At 40.5% G+C, this 19,625-nt stretch overlaps 1 protein-coding gene across 3 annotated transcripts; it reads right to left on the bottom strand.

Moving 5' to 3' along the window:
• Positions 1-214: 214 nt before the first annotated feature.
• Positions 215-19,175, bottom strand: CASP2 (caspase 2). Of its 3 annotated transcripts, none has more exons than XM_081176717.1 (12): positions 19,032-19,140; positions 16,215-16,314; positions 15,829-15,979; positions 12,981-13,148; positions 12,492-12,573; positions 9,844-9,941; positions 8,913-9,089; positions 8,021-8,149; positions 7,574-7,664; positions 4,177-4,326; positions 3,908-4,017; positions 215-2,413 (listed from the first exon to the last, which is right to left on the bottom strand). In XM_081176717.1, exons 3-12 carry the CDS (start codon positions 15,976-15,978, stop codon positions 2,279-2,281), a joined length of 1,290 nt encoding a protein of 429 aa, XP_081032843.1. In that variant the 5' UTR covers position 15,979; positions 16,215-16,314; positions 19,032-19,140; the 3' UTR covers positions 215-2,278. The 3 variants fall into 3 exon arrangements, with proteins under 3 accessions (XP_081032843.1, XP_081032845.1, XP_081032844.1); XM_081176719.1 differs by having other exon boundaries at positions 9,844-9,938; XM_081176718.1 differs by lacking the exon at positions 16,215-16,314 and having other exon boundaries at positions 19,032-19,175.
• Between the last annotated feature and the right edge of the window lie 450 nt (positions 19,176-19,625).

Here is a 19,625-nt window from a genome sequence, read left to right as displayed (position 1 = left end):
TACCCATGCTCCAGACAAAGGGCTCATACTCACAACTACACAGAACTGAAAACTTTACCCACATTCATGACTCCAGAGTTAGAATCAATCATGTTTTGTACCAGTGCTCTTTGGTAAAAGGCCTGTTCTGTAACCTAGTTGCACTGCAGATATAGAGAAAGAGACCATGCCTCCGTATTGGTTTTTTTTTTTTATAAAAAAAAAAGGACGCCAGTTAGAAAACAAGATCACTTTTTATTTTGGCACATGGAGATATAGTTTATATACAAAGTTTATAAAAAGTGGCAGTGACAAAGACCTGCCCTCTCCTTTCTCAAACTAGGAGGAGACGTCTGTACTAACACAGTACAGTTATCAAGCACCAATTTCCAGAGAGGACTCCCATGTTTTTTTTCTATTTTTACTCAGAGGAAAGAACCTTTGAGTTGTCACCCTGAGCTGTTCACTGGCCCTTAAATGGCTACTGCTCAACAGGTGTGGTATGCAGTTCAACTGCACTAGGGCAGGACAAGCGGACCTTCCAAGCTTCTGGCCTCTTGTAAGATTATTCTGCCTCATGTTATTTTCCTAACCATTATGTTTGTTTTTAAAAATATATATCAAAATCCTATAAAAATATTTTTTCAAAATCTTAGGCAAAAGAGAATGATAAAGGCTGATCAAGGGCAGCTGGTTTAAGCATATATAGTCCTTGGCTGCAGGGTTATTAGGATGCCAAAAGGCAACAATATACAAGAATGTAACAGCAAAACTTAGGTATGGCATGCAACTTTAAAAAAAAAGAAAAAGGGGGGGGGAGAGGGAATAGAGAACATTTCCTGTCCTCTGCAGCAAACATATGCACTAGTTAAAAGTCCAGGCTTTTAACCACCTGTGGCTACTGGGTGCCAGGACTGTTGCACCACTGGGAGTATACATTTGCACATATAAATAAGACTGGCTCTTGAGGATTGTCCTCATTTTGCAAGTGAGTTTCTCAAAATGGCAGGTCCCGCAAAAGGGGGCCGTTACAGTACTGGAGAAAAGAACGCATAATTAACTGAAGACTTCCTGAATTGTTTGCTTACACAATGGGAGGAGCAAAGCAGATGTGCAATTGGGCATGCAGAGATTATTTCCCTAACTCTGCCAATGTGTAATTTGCCCTTAAAAAGCCATGTGTGGCATCTGAGCAGCTGGGGGGGTGGGGGGCTTATAGCCATGCCTCTGCTCATGAGGATCAATTTCACCCACAATGAATAGGGAATCATGGGATGGGTCGGCAGAAAATATAGGCAAATACGGTGCAGGCAAACATCTCTTAATAAAATGACAAGTCTAAAATAGTCATCACAGGGTATGCTACCATTGAGAATAATGGAAATTGCAACAATAGAAGTCAAAAAGACAAACTTGTTATATAATTAGAAACACCTTGTGGAATGGAAACCTGTTTCAATTGTTTCCAAGTCCTGGTGTGAGTTTGTGCTAATAATTATCAACTTCTTTGTGAAAATAAGCAGAACAGATTTTGGGGGGGGTATCTTTTTAGCAAAATAGAAATTGCACGTGTATTCATTATTTTGGGGGGGGAAGGGGGTGATGAAAGATATGAAATGACTTTAGCATTAGCCTAACTATTCCAAACTGTCTTTATTAGTCTGCATGTCCTTCATTTATTTAGAAGGTTCCTTTTCAGTTTAGCTAGTGGTTTTGCCAAATTTGCTTAGCTGCCCACAAATCTGTCTTAAAACAAAATTCAATTTATAAAGCATGCTTTTTGTTTTAGTTTTATAAAAGCTTTATGAATGCTATTTCTCACACTCCTGTTTGTGATAAATACTCGCTACCTAGGTGCTCCCCATCAACCTCAATGTTGGCACATAAACACACTACACTTACAAACCCTGAACTGGGTGGCAAGCATCAACAAGTTGCCAAAGTCTGTCTGAAAAAGTGATATTAGAGAAATTTGCACAATGAGTAAAAAAGCTGCACAGTGAGTAAGAAAGCTGGCTTAGCCAGGCATGATCAACTTAAAAGACATTTATATGCTAATTTCCGTAGGTCACAATATCTGATAACATATGAAATTCCCAATAAAATCAGAAAAACTGTTAGAAACAACAGAACAAGTATCATATGTTCATCAGTCAACCGCTTCCTAAACAGGACAGCTTAACGCCCCCTACCTTCAATATGAAATGCTGTAGGGGAAGAGTAGCCCTAGACCTCTACAGGAGGTCATCCTATGGCACAGAGTATTACATGGTCTTTGGCCTTAGAGGCAGGGGCCCCCTTAGATGACAGAGTTAATTCCTGGGAACAAGTAAAGGTCCTGGCAAAGAGTGCTACAATACTCTGACATCTCCTTGCAGCGGTGGAACTCGGTGCCTGGGGCATGACCTTCTCGGTGCTTGATCATTCCATTCACCTAAATGGAAAGGTAACAAAAGGCAAAAGAAAGGTTTAGAAATTTAAAACAGTATTCATTTTTGAATAATTTTATTTTTTTATCTTGGTTCAGATGCTCTACTGAAATTCAAACCAGACAGGATATTTGTTTACTCGAGACTTCGGGTCTACTGCCCCTTCAAAATCCAGCTTGCACTTCTGGGAGTTCTCGGTCCACATTCTGCTTAAGCCTGCCTTGTAGAATTTTAAGCATAACCTTGCTAGCGTGTGAAATGTGCGCAATTGTGCGGTAGTTGGAGCATTCTTTGGCACTGCTCTTCTTTGGGATTGGGAAGTAGACTGATCTTCTCCAATCCTCTGGTCACTGCTGAGTTTTCCAAACTTGCTGGCATATTGAGTGTAGCACCTTAACAGCATCATCTTTTAAAATTTAAAATAGTTCAGCTGGAATATCATCACTTCCACTGGCCTTGTTATTAGCAGTGATTTCTAAAGCCCATTTGACTTCACTCTCCAGGATGTCTGGCTCAAGGTCAGCAACCACATCACCTGGGGTGTACAAGACCTCCATATATTTCTGGTATAATTCCTCTGTGTATTCTTGCCACCTCTTCTTGATGTCTTCTGCTTCTGTTAGGTCCTTTCCACTTTTGTCCTTTATTATGGTAATCTTTGTACGGAATGTTCCTTTCATATCTCCAATTTTCTTGAACAGATCTCTGGTTTTTCCCATTCTATTGCTTTCCTCTATTTCTTTGAATTGCTCGTTTAAGAAGGCCGTCTTGTCTCTCCTTGCTATTTTTTGGAAATCTGCATTCAATTTCCTGTATCTTTCACTATCTCTCTTGCATTTTGCTTGCCTTCTCCCCCCCCCCCCATTTGTAAGGCCTCATAGGACAGCCACTTTGCGTTCTTGCATTTCCTTTTCATTGGGATGGTTTTCGTTGCTGCCTCCTGAATGTTACGAGCCTCCACCCATAGTTCTTCAGGCACTCTGTCCACCAAATCTAAATCCTTAAACCTGTTCCTCACTTCCACTGCGTATTCATAAGGGATTTGATTTAGATTGTGTCTTACTGGCCCAGTGGTTTTTCCTACTTTCTTCAGTTTAAGCTTGAATTTTGCTATAAGAAGCTGATGATCTGAGCCACAGTCAGCTCCAGGTCTTGTTTTTGCTGACTGTATAGAGCCTCTCCATCTTTGGCTGCAGAGAATATAATCAATCTGATTTCGATGCTGCCCATCTGGTGATGTCCATGTGTAGAGTCGTCGCTTGTGTTGTTGGAAAAGAGTGTGCTGACCAGCTTGTTCTCTTGACAGCACACCCCTGAATTATATCAAATGTCTGTTTGCAGAAGTTGCACTTTGCTTCCCAGAGGCCCCAAAAGCTAACAGTAATGCTACAGGAGGTCCAACAAAAGTTAAACAAGAATGTATCTCAAGTATCTCAAGAGTGCATCACCTTCTAGAAGTTAGTTGAGAAGCAAGAGTGAAACACAGCATCCCAGCTCACCTTTACAAGCATGTCAGCCACATGCGTATTTCTGGAATCTTCAGCAAACACAGAGGTCAGAGCCTCTATATACCAGGACCCACGTTTGGTGTTTCTCATAGCAGCTGTGCCTGTGTAAGTAAGTAAGTAAAGTCAATGCAAAGTAGAAAAAGAGGGACAAGAGCAAGATGATCCACCAACAGCAGCTCAGTTCAAAGGTGTAAAACCACCTTTGAGCGGTTCATTAAAATAACATAACAAAAAGACCTTTATGGTACTATTCCAGATACCTCTCAGACAGGCATAGCCACATATCATATCAGAGCAAGTGGGAAGACGCAACTTGGGATTCTCTTTCTTGTTGGCATCGCTTTCTTCGCAACCTGGGGAGTCAGCACGCTCATTCCCATCTATTTGGTCCACTCCACGGTCTGTCTCATCTAATAAAGAGAAAACAAGAAAGCAGGAATTTCACTCACCTCCGTCAAGCATCTTTTCTAAAGGTACATTTCTGATTGTATGTTCAATTAGTAGGGCTTACTATTGAGCATCATCTACATTCCCTGACCTCCTTACTTTTGGCAACAATGACCAAATTTGCCTACAATAGTCTTATTAACCACTTATCTACCTTGCAGTAATTAAATGATCAAAGAGCACCGGTACCACCCCCCTGGTACACATGGGGCTGGGGCTGGGAACTCATGTCCAAAGTAGTCATGTGTAAGCCAGGCACTGATTTAAGAATCCCAACTGTTTTCACCTTAGCTTTCTCCTTCCCCATCAGCCCCTGGAGAATCACCTGCCATAGAAGAGGAAAATCCCATTGATTATATCCCCATTGGCATAGACTAACCAACTGAGAATACTTCATGCACCTGATGCAGTGGACTCCAGCCTAAGGAAGTTTATGTCACAATTAATTTATTAAGTCTTTAAAGTGCTACAGACTCTTTGTTCTTTCTACATTTTGCCAAGGCAAATAGGAAAAAGCAACATATACAGGAAGAGCAAGAAAAAAGAAAAAAACACTAAGGTTATTAAGCATATTTAAGTAAGGGTATAAACCCGAGGCAACGCAAATCTGGGAATAAAATCTGAAGAGAAAGTATTTATATATCTTGGAAAGGTTGTTCCAGCTGCTTTCCCTCTGCAATCACCATACATCTTAAACTGTACAAAAGATGTGTATACATAGGTTAGAGGTGATAAAAGGAATGAGAAAAATGTAGGAAAGAGCCCTTGATCATTTTTTAGATAGACTTGAATGAACACTGCCTGGTTTCAAACAGCACAATCTTCTTGGATTGCATTACAACTTTTGGAAACATCAAGCATCCACCAACTAATAAATCAGACACACAAAACCATTTTAAGAAAGACTGAGAACAGATATTTTTGCTCTTCAGCAGCATCACCAACATGTCTAGTAAGATCTATACATATACAGGCATTAGCCACTGTGACTTTTAATATTTAAAACTTCAAATCATCATCATTATCAAAAGCATGGCGAGAAGGGAAGATCTGACTCAGTGACACCCTCAAGCTAGTTTCTAATGGTGTCCAGCAAAATGAAGTTTGATCAAATAATGCTTGCAAAGTATTTTCACAATTTATTCCACCAGCAATGAACGTGCAAAATTGGATTAAACCGCCAAACGGTAAACTGCTGCCCAAAACCTTTTTCAAGATCAGAAATTCTGCTTTATTTTCGAGACACTAATTTCTTTCAATTTTGCTGATTTAAAGCTCATCTGAATAGCCCTGAGTCTCCTGTATCAAAGTGATTTCTACTCAGGTTTAAGCAAAATTTAGCAAAATTATAAGTGACCGCAGTGTTTCTGCTTAGAGGAAATTTAATTTGGTAGGTACAAGGCTGACAGACAGAACCTTCAAGGTAGCTTCATGAGCACGGGATAGTATAAATTTTCCATTTGTTTCTTAGAATAAAACCTGTGTGTTGTTTTTTCACTATCAAGGTAAGACTGAAAAGGAAAATACAAAAGCATGAAGGAGGACTATAACTTTCAACTGGTGGTGAAAAGGAATGGCTTCTGTTTTTCATTACTTCTCTTATCAGCTGAACTGTTCACCTCTTCAAACCATTTTCTATTCAGAAGTTGGAGTTGGACTATATAGTCTATATATGCACTCCAAGCATACTGTGCAAAGGATCTCCAGGTCATAATGGTTTTATAGTGTCTATAGATTTTAAAAAAAACAACTAGGCCTGCCTCGAGCACAAATATGTTGCAAAAGCTTCATTTGGTTTAGCCCATCCAGACAGGCTTATTCAGATTTGAACTGCTTGCTGAAGCCACCAAGCAGAGGCATAAGAACTGAATTTTGGAAGAACTTAAGCTTCTATGTTAAGAATTTCTTAAAGACGGATAATCCACAGTTGGAAATGTGATTAACTTGGAAGGCCTAAATCCCACTTCTGGGTGTCTCAGTCCCATTGAATACACCATTTTGGGATTGCTTCTTGCATAATTTGAGCAGGTCAAAGTCGAGCAGAGTGGTGTTTTAAAAGGAGCATTAAGAGCAAACTGACCCCTCTTCCTTCTCTCTCAGACCAGAAAAACAACAGGGAGAACATTAGCCCCAGAGGCACTTGTAGTGACATTTGCTGGCGGGGCAGGCGGTGAAGGAAATAAAATGTGAAGGAGGCAATTAAGAAAGAAAAGCACAAGCTTGGAGCAAGGTAGAAAAGAGGTGGTGCGTGTACATGTTAGTTTTATTACATTTAAGAACTCGAAGCCACTCTGGGAGCCTTTTCTTCGCTGAAGGGGAGGATTCATTAAGGTCCTGTGCTTGAATTAGTAAGGTTACTGGGAAGTAATGCTACATTTCTTGTAGGCTTATGTTCCAGCATGGCCTCAAATGGCTAAGGAAAGTAACCTGTTTTGTGAATCTCCCATCATCTCCTATACAAGTTACGGTCTCTTAAAACACAGTATAATTGGAAGATGTGCTAGAAAGTTTATGCCAAGAAACTTATGCCCCTCTTGTGTTTCTTGGTACTTTTCTTCCAAAATTCCTTTCAATGGACTTAAGAGTTTCTTCCATGAAGGATCATGTCACTGAAGACGGTGCAATTGAGCTTTGAATGTCTAAATTTTCTTGTACGTGTTCTAAATGCAGCCAAAGACCCTGTTCCCCATCTGATTTTAAGGAACTTCATAAAAGAGTTTTTCAATGGAATCTCTCTTCAAAGGAATTCATAGTGCTTGTTTTATGTTATGGTGTTATGGAAGGTGGGTTACTGGCCCTCGGACTGCTGCTTTTTTCATTTCCCCCAAATCCAGAAAAGATAGGGAAATCTATAGTCCAGACCAAAGAGCAAATGTGATAAAGTTCCAGGACGCAGGTAAAATCTCCATGCTGGGTTATGATTAGTGTGGCTAACTGCCCCACACAACACATGCAAGATATGGGAATTATTACAAAGCTCCCCTTTGTCACGGTGCTGCAGGGTCTGCAATCTGCTGACCACATGCCATGCAGAGTGAGAAGCACTTACAGAGAGAGGTAGTGGCAACAGCAAGGCAGGGAGGTGAATGTGGGTTCCGCTTATACCTGAGAGAAGCAAAGAGGAGAGTTGAGCGCAAGCTGTGTAGAATGGAGAATGTTTGCGAAGCACAGGTAACCCCACCCCCATACCCTTCTCCTTGGGTTACGTACCTCCCCGGCATGCTTGAATGAAGAACATTTTGGGCTTATTCTGAAGCCTAGGGCAGTTTGCATTATCAAAGAGCCTGAAAATCTCCTGCAGCTGGGGGGAAAAACAAACCCACGGTAAGCATGTGTTAGAAAAAACTGCTAAACCAGTTTTATCTGAATCATGCTTTTTAATTGTTATATATGTTATTCTGTAAATCATCATGAGAATATTTATATTGAAGGGTGGCAATGAAATAGGCAAGCAATCACAATATTCTAAATATCATTCAAATATACATTCTGCTCCTATATGTTTCCATTAATTGCTTTCCAACTTCTAGAAATACCTTCATTTCTGCTTCAGGCCAGAATCTATTATAACTTTATTTGCCAGTAGCTGGTTGCCAATTTCATCATCCTTAAATGACCACGTCCTACTCAAAGGAGGACTCCACAAAGGTAAATTACCTGAAGCAGTTTGCCATCCACTCCATAGACTCCACCCTCTATGCCATGTGAGAGAAGTGATACTATGCAGGAATCTACATCTCGGTGAACTGGAAGCTTTGAAAAATTTTCCAACTCCTTATGCATTTCCTGAGAAAAGAGAACTAAAATCAGCAATCCCTGAAACTGCAAATACCAGAGAAGTGGGAAAGGCACAATTAACAGAGCAAAGCCATGTACCAATAACAAGCTTAATGGGGAGCCAAAGAGGGCTAATTAATTATCAAAAATGGTTGAACATGGACCCAATTTCCAGAGAATTTTAAGATTCTGTTTAATCCAAGTATTCAGAGATAGTAATTTCTAAAATTCTGTAACCAGCCAGACAGTCTTCCTGGGGCCTCCATTAACCACATCCACTGACTCCAGAGTCGGAAGTAGAAGATTCCTGATGGCAGAAACAGCCCAAGTGGCCCTGGCTGTCTAGGCAAAGGCTGAGAGAAACTTCTGGTTGCTGTGCCCAGCCTCTACAATTCTGGGGACCAAAGTTATTTAATCACTATAACAAAGTTACTGACCTAAGCAATTTTCTGTAGATTTTTATTGAACGTGTGTGAGAGTAATGTAAGTGAAATGTATTAAAATAAAGGAATTTACTAATAAAATTGTGAGAATGAACAAACTAAATAAAGTACTTAATAAAAATACAGTAAATTATGCTATCTAGGTAGTAGTAGAGATAAAAATTCTACATGGAAATACAATCTTTAGTATACATAAAATGCTTGCTCCAGTATACCCAGATTCACATTAGAAATGATGTCAGTTACCCAATTTATTGTGAGGAGCCAATTATAAAAATGACTTCCAGGATGCAGACATTCATCATGCTTGTTCCATTCTCAGGGCTCACCTGTGCAGTCTGATCATGCCGTACCATCACTTGGTACCCAAGATGTCTGAAGAGCATTTCTAGGGCAGTTTGGTCAACATTGCCACCAGAACGGAACTCTAGGTCCGTCTCACTGCTAAAATGCACGTTGCTAAGTATCAGTGCCAAGCCCCGTGGGTGTGATTTCATCCTGTATGCCTGTGAAAAACAGGTAACCTGATGGATCCAGATTCCTAGTATATTATGTAAAACAGCAAAATCACAAGATACTTATTCATGACAGTCAGAATCCTGTTGCATACCTACATAAATAAACACAAAGGGAGAGGACACCTTACATTTATAGCAGAAAAAACACTGTAGTTTAAAAGGATTTATAGGCTAATGGCCAGAAAAATCCCAGCAATGTAAGGTTTCATGCTAATGCTCAAACAATTTCATATTTGTTTCTATCAGTGTACAGGATTTCCAATTAGAAATTTAATGATGATTTAAAAAGAACTTTATTCTTTTGCCTAAGGAATTAGAAAAAAATGTCCCAGTCTGGTAGAAGCACCAGTGAGAAGCGAATGCCCGGCAGAGACTGTAAGGGAAGGATACTTAAATCAAATGACTGCAATGGAACTCATGCTATCACACTTTAAGAACTGGACTCAGAATCAACAGAAGTCCAAAATGGCATAAGCTCCTGGGAAAATACGTAAGTGGCTTTGGGAAGATGATACAGGTATCTAAAAGAGCACACATCAAAATAAAACATATTAAACCACCTGCCTCTATTTTTCAGTTTGAGGTGGCTCATGTTTTTAGAACTGCATGCGAAAGTAAAAAACGTGTCATCCCCTGAACAGGCATTTACATTTTGAAGCTGGCTTTCTGCAGATTACCAATAAAAGCATCCAATGCTTGTTGGGGGGGGGGGGACTCAGCTTCCACCCTTCTGGATACTCACCATGTGCTCATGCTCATGATAGAATTCTGGGGTGCATAGCTTCACCTGAGGATAGTGAGGACCATCTCCATCATCCAAAGAATGCTCCACTGGTTCTGCTGAGACACAGGCCAACAACCAAAATGTAAATGGCTCAGCAACAAAATAACTTCTGTGCAGGTGTAAACTTGGCATTTACAACTATTTAGGGATACCAGAATAATATAACCCGCCAATTTTTTAAGCACCGGAGGAGTAAGTCCAGAATGGACTTCCCAGTTACAGTAAAGAGATCAAAATGATTGCAAATCAAATGCATGTTTATGTAGCTTTTTAAAACACCACTTTTTGTGATATTTAGAACATATGTGTATATTAATTAATTAAGTGGGGAGAATCTCAGGGTTAAATCAGACTTGATATAAAGTGTATGAATGTAATTAGTGTGCATTTTTTGTTATGAAGGCAGCATTTGCAGGGGAGCTGCAGAAGCCTCATGGCAGTGGAGATGGAGTAGGCAAATTTACTTTCTAGCTCTGAGGGATAGTTCAGTTGGTAGAGCATGCAGCCCTTTAATCTCAGGGTTGTGGGTTCAAGCCCCATGTTGGGCAAAATATTCCAGTACTGAAGGAGAGAAAGGGTTGAGGCTACCAGTGAAACACAGACAGAGCCACGTTTTAGAAAAACCCACCAAATGTTCTTGGATTACAGCACCCATCCTCTGTGACCATAACCCATGTTGGCTGGGGTTGATGGGAGTTGGACCCTAATAGCATCTGGAGGGCCACTGGTTTGCCATAGCTGGTTAATACATAAGTTAAACTCCTATGACTTGCTCAAGTCTAGGCACCTTGCCCTGTGCAACCTGCCAAATATAATGACTAATGGCAACCAATTATACTTTTGTGATTATTTCTGTGTTACAGCTATTGTTAATAGTCATGGATAAAAAACGCGTATACTGAATAATTTATTTGGTTGCTAGTTAATAATAAAACAGTTTGCAATTTAGAAGATCAGCAGGATGCAACTGAAACCAAGAGACCTGGCCATAAAATTTGGATGTAAAAAGTAGGTCAGCTTTTTGCATGGAAAATATAAGAACGCTATAGTCAATATATTGTATTCTTAAGAGCCACCGTTCTGAAAACAATAGTCTGGGGACTGAAATACAATTTGCCACACATCCCAGCCACGTTTTATTAAAAACACATGTCACCTAGTTTTAAGTACAGTGGTGCCCCGCAAGACAAATGCCTCGCAAGACAAAAAACTCGCTAGACGAAAGGTTTTTCCGTTTTCGATTTGCCTCGCAAGACGAATTTCCCTATGGGCTTGCTTCGCAAGATGAAAACGTCTCGCGACTTTGTTAAACCGTTAAAACCGTGCTTCGCAAGACGAAAAATTCGCTAGACGGCAAAACTTGCGGAACGAATTAATTTCGTCTTGCGAGGCACCACTGTATTTCTGTTATAGAGATGTGACTCTCAGGCACATTCTTCTCTTTAATTTTATTTATATGTAATTTATTTAAAATATATCTCTGTCCCTTCAAAATATATACGGAGAAAACAATTTCCCTCAAAGAAGTCTGGCCATGAACGATATGCATGAGATACAAGTAAAAGAAGAGGAAAATACAAGAGCCCTTTGCAGCATTTATTTTCCAAGCAACCTGCGTCCCCAAAATGGTGCGCTCATGGCACCCCAAAGCCCCCCAAAGCCTCTTGCCTCTCCCAGTTTTGGACAATTTTTAATTTAAAAAATTGTGCTTTTTTAGCTTTGTTGTTGGGGTGGTAGGTGAAGAGCCAACTTTTTTGTCTGTTTATTTGTCTTTTTTATGTGTGTTTGGCTCATTTCTGAGCAACACCAATTGGGCATTTTGTGGTGCTCACAACAGTTTATTACATTTCTGAATGTGCCCCCAGGTCCCAAAAGCAACTACACCACAAAAGAAAGCAACTACAGTTTGGAGCATAACATCCAAAACAAAGAAACAAATGTAATATTAAAGTGAGAATTTCTCCTTATAAATGGAATTGCAGGCAACCTTTCATTACAATTTTGAAGGCTGCATTTGGTCAGATAATATTGTTTCATAGGCTGAGTCTGAAAAAATAGGCCACAAGTTGCCTATCTTTATGTGATTTCATATATACTATCTTTTCTACACATTATTCTTGGCTCAAATAGATATTTCAAGCAAAAATAGCATTTCATCAGTGGACACATTCTGGCAATTTTCAAAGTATCCTATAGTATCCAACTACTAAAAATAGCCTTTATGAGGGAGGAATATATAAATATTCCAAACAAATAAAGCAGCACCACCACCATGTGGCTGCCATAACAAAAGCAAAGGTGGTGGAAATCTATTTTGGATTACAAAAGCCTTGCACACTGATCTCTGACTTTTGTTATTAATATATTTAAAAAATAGCTCCTTGGGGCTAAATGTTTTCAGGCTTGCTCTTACCTAACAAAAATGCTTGATCTTTTCTTAACCAAAGGCAATACTGGAAAATCCACATGCATTTTCCTACCCACACAACAGAAATCTTCTTTCTTTTTTCTTTGTGTGTCAGATTAAATAGAATGCTAGTAAACAACAAAAGGAAGTTTTTAGCCATTACAATTGCAATAGTCACATTTCACAAAAATAAACTTACCAAGTTGCCACCGTGGCCTTTTTTGAGAGATTTCTGATTCAGATATAGGAAATGGCAGCTTTTCCTCATAGCCAGAATTCAGCTGAAAGAGTCCACACAGCATTATTAAACAGAAATACAGAGATGTAAAGGAAAAGAACCACCTTCTGTCTACTGGGTATCTATACACACACCAATCATCCCAGGTAGTCTTTACACAAAGCACAGAAAAGATAAGACACATGTAAGTGTATATCTATTGAAGTTAGGATTCCTGGTCCTCTTTTGGGGAATATTCATTTCAAGCCAGGTGTGTAAATGTATTTACTCCCCCTCCCGACACCCATCCCCAAAAAATAATTATCATATAAAACACCACAGGAATCATGTGCCACTCCAGCATAACAAAAAAATAGAAGTGAGGGTATTCAGGAGCATGGAGAGGACAACAGGAGATCACTAAACTAATATGGGGTCCCCCCACCCCATTTTTATTTGATCCTTCCTTACCCTTGCATTCCCGTTGCTATGGCTGGGAATGGTGCTCAGGAGCATTTCCACTAAGTGCTGCTGTTTGGTTTCTTGTAAAGCTTCACAGAAAGCTGAGAAGGCTTTGGGACCCCTCTTTGGGAGCAGGTTCAAGAATTCTATGTTTTGGCTAAAACTTCCAGACTTGCCCTGAATTCAGGGAAAAAACCAAACATGTTAAAAGATCACTGAATTGGATAGGTGAACCAACATCCTTCCTATGGAGCTTTGAAGTGCTCTTACCCTGGCAATCCTGTACGTATCTACTCAGAAGCAACTCTCACTGAGTTTAATGAATCTCACTCCTTAGTTTCTGACATCAGGAATCACAAGACAGAGAAGCCAGTAGGAGAACACTTCAATCTCCCAGGACATTCTATACAAGATCTCAAAGCAGCTGTAATATTACAAAAGAATTTCAGAAATAGACTGGAAAGAGAAGTTGCTGAATTACAACTTATTACCAGACTCAAAACCATGGAGAGACCTGATCTGAATAGAGACATTCGATTCTTATCTCACTATACATGATAAAGCTATTTTTGGCCATCTCACCCCTTCCTTTTTCCTGTAAGACCAATTGCAGTCGTCGTCAACTGGTTTACCACACCTTTCAGCCAATCACCCAATCCCACCACCCTTCTGAGTAATACCCCTTCCCACTCTCTTACTATTATATAAAGGTCTGGTGACTTCTCTTTCAGCGTATCTTAAGAAGTGTGCATGTACATGAAAGCTCATACCAATAACAAACTTAGTTGTCTTTAAGGTGCTACTGGAAGGATTTTTTTTTTAAATTTTGCTTTGACTACAGCAGACCAACACAGCTACCTACCTATATCTAGAACTCCTTAGTGTGTATACTAGGATTGCTGCCTAATTTGAAAGAATGGAATCATGCAAATGTTAACATACATTTAATAAATATATTCAATTTCACTATTCTTTCCTCCTTTTGTCTCCCATATAGCAACCCTGTACGGAAACCTCCAAGGAACTTGCACAGGGAGGATTAAATATTTTACATCACGGAACAATCACATCTTGCACGCGATTAACTTGTGTGATTTCAAGCCTACATGGTTGTAAGATGGCCAGCTGAAATCCCGCAAACTTCACATAAGGAAAGGAGTATAAAAGCTCATTTTTCACCAGCACAGAAAGAGCTCTTAAGCTCTCTGCCTTGCTTACTGGGCTTTGGGAGGTTCTCACAAGAGGGCTGATTTGGTTATATGTCTTTTTGCATATATCTGCCATACCCAAGACATAACGCCTGGCCAAGTCATGTTACGCAAAACACAGAGCAGCTGCTAAAAAAAACCCCTATATAACGTTACTCAGGGTGAATCAGACAATCACACTTTACACATTTATTCACACCAGTGTTCGAAACTCCCATTGTTCTAGGCACATTTTGCGACAGAGAATTTCATTAGCACAAGCAATGTCTGAGCTCTGGGCGTAGTACAGTACTGTGCCTATGATTTCAGATTAAAGCTGCACAGTGGACAGAAAGGAGGACCTTCTTCTGCCTCCCCACTTCCAGCCACTCTGAAGACTGGAGAAGAGATCCTCTTAAGAATATTATGGGGGTGGACAGGGGAAGCATGGCTTTATTTTTTGCAGTCTTCGGATGAGGACTAGACCATGTGAAAAATGAACATAAGATTTTAGCTGTGGTTCATTCAGTCAGCTTTGTATTCTTGTTATAAAAAGTGTGTCTAAATAAATTGTGCCCATAACCTAGGTTTAAGGTGCCATTTAGCTCCTAGCTTTCATATCTCAGTTTCTAACACAAGATTCACATACAAAGAAGTTGGCATCCCCTTGATAGTTTAACATACATTTGTATTAAAATATTGGTTCCTTAGAAATACATAGAAATAAAAATGTTTGTGATTTATTACTGGAAAAGTCTGCCTCACAGCTTGGGAACTGGAAAAATTATTTCCCTTTCCAGCATTCTACATTATTTCAATTTATTGGTTAAGTCTGCATCATCCAACAACACAGCTAGACTCCTGCAAACAGAGAAGAAGATGATAGAGTGGGAATACTTCAATAGCACCCAGTGTTTTAAGAGGCATGATGCTCTGTAATGCAAACACTTGTTTTAAAAAGTTAACTTTTAGGAGCTACTGAGACATAAGTGACAAAAGGGGTGCTTGGATCAATAGCTGTTTGATTACTTATGCCAGCATGGGCTTTTAGAACTTAGCCAAGTGCCTCATTTCTGTTCATTCTCTTGCTCTTTAGCCTAGCTTCACAAATGTCCTTGAAAGTTATTAGCCTACCCTATATATATTTCTTAGAAGGCCTTCCTTAGTCTTTTGGAGCACACTGAGTCTGAAAACAGAGGGTACTAACCCTTTTCCATCTTAAAAAGGTCACTTGCAGGCAGTTCTTACCAAGTAAGAAGCTCAGTCCATATTGTTAAGCAAACTACCCTGATTTCACTTGGAATAATACAGGGGTTGGTTTTTGCACTTCTCCAATTTTGTGGTATGGTTTTCCATTTCAAAAACATAGAACAAGGCATATAAAGTATGCATATTTAAGATGCGTACCAAAAACTGAATTGAAAAGAAAATTGCAGACAGAATGGACTTCTAAATGTACACATGGGAAATGGACTGGAAATAGATAGATCTGCCCATCCCTAATTACCAGTCTTAGTCTATGACATTTGTTTTATCTAGTTATTTGCTGCCGAATACTACTGATCTCATTTGACACACAGGAATAATTGCGGCACTTAGAAGCATAAACAGCAACGATAATTTTGGATAATTAAACTTTTAATTCCAGTTGCTGACAAGAGTAATTGTACCTGTATCATCTCCATCATTGCTTCAGTGATCACATCCTTTTCTATGAGGTGTTCCATCAGTTCCTTCAAAACTAGCTGCTTTGCTAGGGAAACACGATTCTTTTTCAGAGCCTCTTGGTGACATTTCTGCATGCCACATGTGCCCAGCATCCTAGAAGAGATAAAAATCCTTTGTCTTCTAACAAACTACTGGAACAAGTTTTCACATTAACCATACACCAAATGAGGAGTGAAACTTGAGTGTTTCCATTATGAATTCTTAGGAACATAGGATTTTGTCTGGTAAATGGAAGAGGGGTATCATGGGGAATTCTGAATGAAAAGAAAACTAGCTTTGAAACACTTGTTTATTCTATTACACAGATCTTTTAGTAAAGAACACACACCTTTTTTTAGTGATTCCTGAACATTCTTTCCTCTCTCCCTAATTACAGTTTTGCATCAGCAATATCCAACAAATATCTGCTGGCTGGAAGGATCTGCTGGCTGGAAGAAGGAAAACAAGAACTTTTGTGATCACGCCAATAGCCCGGTGGGAGTGTGTAGGAGTTAGAAATAACACCAGTTAGAAAAAAGAGCTGCCCTGTTTGTAAATTTCCTTTGTATGAATTATATTCATAAGAATAGTGGGCTGTCTATTCTTGAAATTTTGTAAAAACAGTATTTTGAATTAGGGATTCTGGCAAACATACAGCAAATGCAGATCTAGCAGCTTTTCTGTCCCTGGACTGCAACTGATAAAAATCATAATACAAATGTTTTCTGTACAGAGGCCATTGATGACTACTGAATAAGCCTATAGAGAAAATTACTGTAAGATATGGGCAAAGGACCCAGCAATTACTTTGAATCCAACAAAGAATTGAAGTATTTGCTCATGCTATTATTTGAGCTTTTCTATAGACTACACAAAGAAATATCTGTATTATTTATACTCCACTCACATTTCTAAGAAATTATTTACATCTATATAATATATAGTGTTATTTTATTCCAAATGGAAAAGGTTTTCCAGTGAAAAACAACAACAAAGATATAGTTGCAAAAAAGTTTTTAAAAATTTGGAGGCAAGCGTATTGCTCTGCCCTGCCATATTTTATTGACCAAAATTATAGGTCACCAGCTCTAACTTTCTCATCTTCCAAAAACATTGGATTGCTTTCTAGACCAGTGTTTCCTAAACATCAGCCTTACACTGAAAACAGTCACAGCTCAGTAGTGGCTCACAAATTATGGAATTCAGAAAGAATTTGAAAATGTCTATGCTGAAAGGTAACAATTTCAAAGTTTGTGGGAAAGTAATTTATTTACTTATTAAATTTATAGCGTGCCCTTCCTCCCAAAGAAGCACAAGGAGGCAAAAACACAATCAATAAAATTAAAACAACTAAAACCAAGTCTAATACAGATGCAAACTGGGAAAGATTGCTATATTATTTCCTCAGTTCAATTCTGCAATAAACAAAACCATCGGTTTTATAAACACTAGAATGGCCATAACAAAATACTGTATTATATACACTGCATGCTGAACAGAGATACTTTGTTCATACATAGTTACTGCAACATAGTAGTTCTTTTGACTTTTATTCAATATAAATCTACTGTATTTACTCGAATCTAATGCTCACCTTTTTGGGCCAAATTACGTTGCAAAAATTAAGGTGTGCATTCGATTCAATGGCACATTTACATTTGCCAGCAAATACTTTTTTTGATTTCAGGGTTCTGAAAATTGAGGTGTGCATTTGATTTGATGGCACATTAGACTCAAGTAAATATGGTATATCTTGATTTCTCATGCTACTGAAATGCATTTTAACTGTTAAGATGTTTGTATTTTAATTTTGATGCTGTTTGGACACCTTGAATTCATTTGGAGGATAACAGTCTAATAAATAATATTCAATTTCCCAATATATTTCCACAGGTGCACACTAGAAATCACCTTCTCACATGGTGATGTAAACCGATTTGGACACTTGGGAAAAGCTGGGTGTTTTTAAGAACAGTTTAAACCTCCAGTGTACTGGTAAATTCTGAAGTGCAGACACTCACAATAACCCCTATAGCTGTGTCCCTTCTAAAACTATTGGACTAGATGACTCGTGGGAATCCCTTCCAACTCTACAATTCTGTGATGGTAAAGGTAAAGGTACCCCTGACCATTAGGTCCAGTCGCAGACGACTCTGGGGTTGCGGCGCTCATCTCGCTTTATTGGCCGAGGGAGCTGGCATTTGCCCACAGACAGCTTCCAGGTCATGTGGCCAGCATGACGAAGCCGCTTCTGGCAAACCAGAGCAGCGCACGGAAACGCTATTTACCTTCCCGCTGGAGCGGTACCTATTTATCTACTTGCACTTGACATGCTTTCGAACTGCCAGGTTGGCAGGAGCTGGGACCGAGCAACGGGAGCTCACTCTGTTCCAAGGATTCGAACCACCAACCTTCCCATCGGCACGTTCTAGGCTCTGTGGTTTAACCCACAGCACCACCTGTGTCGCTGTGATGGTAGGAGCCAACTACTGGGGGTTGAGGTCCCTTAAGCCCCCTCCAATAAAACATTTGAGGGGGCCAGGTCCCTCCAGCGTTGATGTGCTGGAGGGTGTGCATGTGTCAAATGGTGTGCATGTGCCACATCTCATCATCGATTATGCTGCGCAGGGCTGACCTAGCCCTCCCAAAATAAATTTTATTTTAAGTTCACACCCCTGCCTTGTCTTTCTCCACCTGAATTTTATACTTGCAAGCCACACCAAAACTACCATCAGTTCACAGCTCGCCCATTAAACTGCTGTGAGACGGATCAATTATACCTGAAACGCTTTGAACAATTAAAAAAAACCGCGCTATATAAAGGCCAAGCATTATTTATTCGTGGCTCTGCGGAGTCACTGCATTATATAATATTTTAGGAGCGATGAAAAGAGGCGGGGATGTCGGGGGAGGGAGGAAAGTGCCAGGGAGGAAACGCTGAAGGGGCCCTGGCAGGATGCGCGGCTCCGTCAAGCCTCTTTCCCCTCAGCAAAAGCGGCTTCCCGCCTGGGGCTCTGCCGCCAGAGGCCTCTCCCATCCCCCCGCCTCCACTCCTCCCTTGAGGGGCTTCGGCCCCGTCCAGCTCCCCCTCGCCCCGCTTCCCCGCCCCGCCCCGCCCGGCCCCTGCTGCCTCAGCGAACCGCGAAGAAGAGCAAAAGCCACTCACTCGCCTCCGCCGTCGCCTGGCGCTTCCCGGCGCGCGGTAGGCCGCGGGGGCGCGAGGCAGGAGGCGCAGTTTTTCCCGCCTAAAATTTCTCCTTCCTCCAACGGCCTGCAAGGAACAAGACGGGGGGTGGGGAGGAGGGGGGGGCGAGAGAGGAGGAGGAGGAACTATTCCCGATCACGTGGCTGCAACTAAGTTGGGGCGCCTGCGCAGGACAGGCGGGACTATGAGAGCGAATGCGCGCGCATTCCAACCCACTCGCTTGGCCAGTCTCTTCCCCCGCACGCCTCGATACCTGAACAAAACTAACCAGAACCCGCCTATTGTGGGGCGCATGCGTGCATTTCTCTTTATTCCGCTAGGTCCGTCCGCTGGCCTCTACTGCGCAGGCGTGCTTCCACCTGCCGTGGTCTCCCTTATTCCCCCCCCCCCAACATTCTGCCCGACCTTACATTCTGTCTTCAGTCCCATGAGGATGGCGGTGATGGTTTTTTATTTAAAAGAATAGAGCAATTTCAATAGTAGTTCTCAGCTAGCTAGCTAGCTAGCTCGTTAATTTTAAAAAAGAGGACTTGCAATATCATCATCCTCTGATTA

Source organism: Podarcis bocagei (assembly GCF_964188305.1).
Source record: "Podarcis bocagei genome assembly, chromosome: 17".
NCBI classification, from domain to species: Eukaryota; Metazoa; Chordata; class Lepidosauria; order Squamata; family Lacertidae; genus Podarcis; species Podarcis bocagei.
Note: the sequence above shows the minus strand (reverse complement) of the source record. Positions and strands in the feature narration are given on the sequence as shown.

Coding starts and splice junctions, on each gene's coding strand:
- CASP2 (XM_081176718.1), bottom strand. CDS start 15,978: ATGCTGGGCACATGTGGCATGCAGAAATGTCACCAAGAGGCTCTGAAA. Junction 13,149..15,828: donor CAATGATGGAGATGATACAG/GTACAATTACTC, acceptor CCCTGAATTCAG/GGCAAGTCTGGAAGTTTTAG. Junction 4,018..4,176: donor TGGCTATGCCTGTCTGAGAG/GTATCTGGAATA, acceptor TTACTTACACAG/GCACAGCTGCTATGAGAAAC.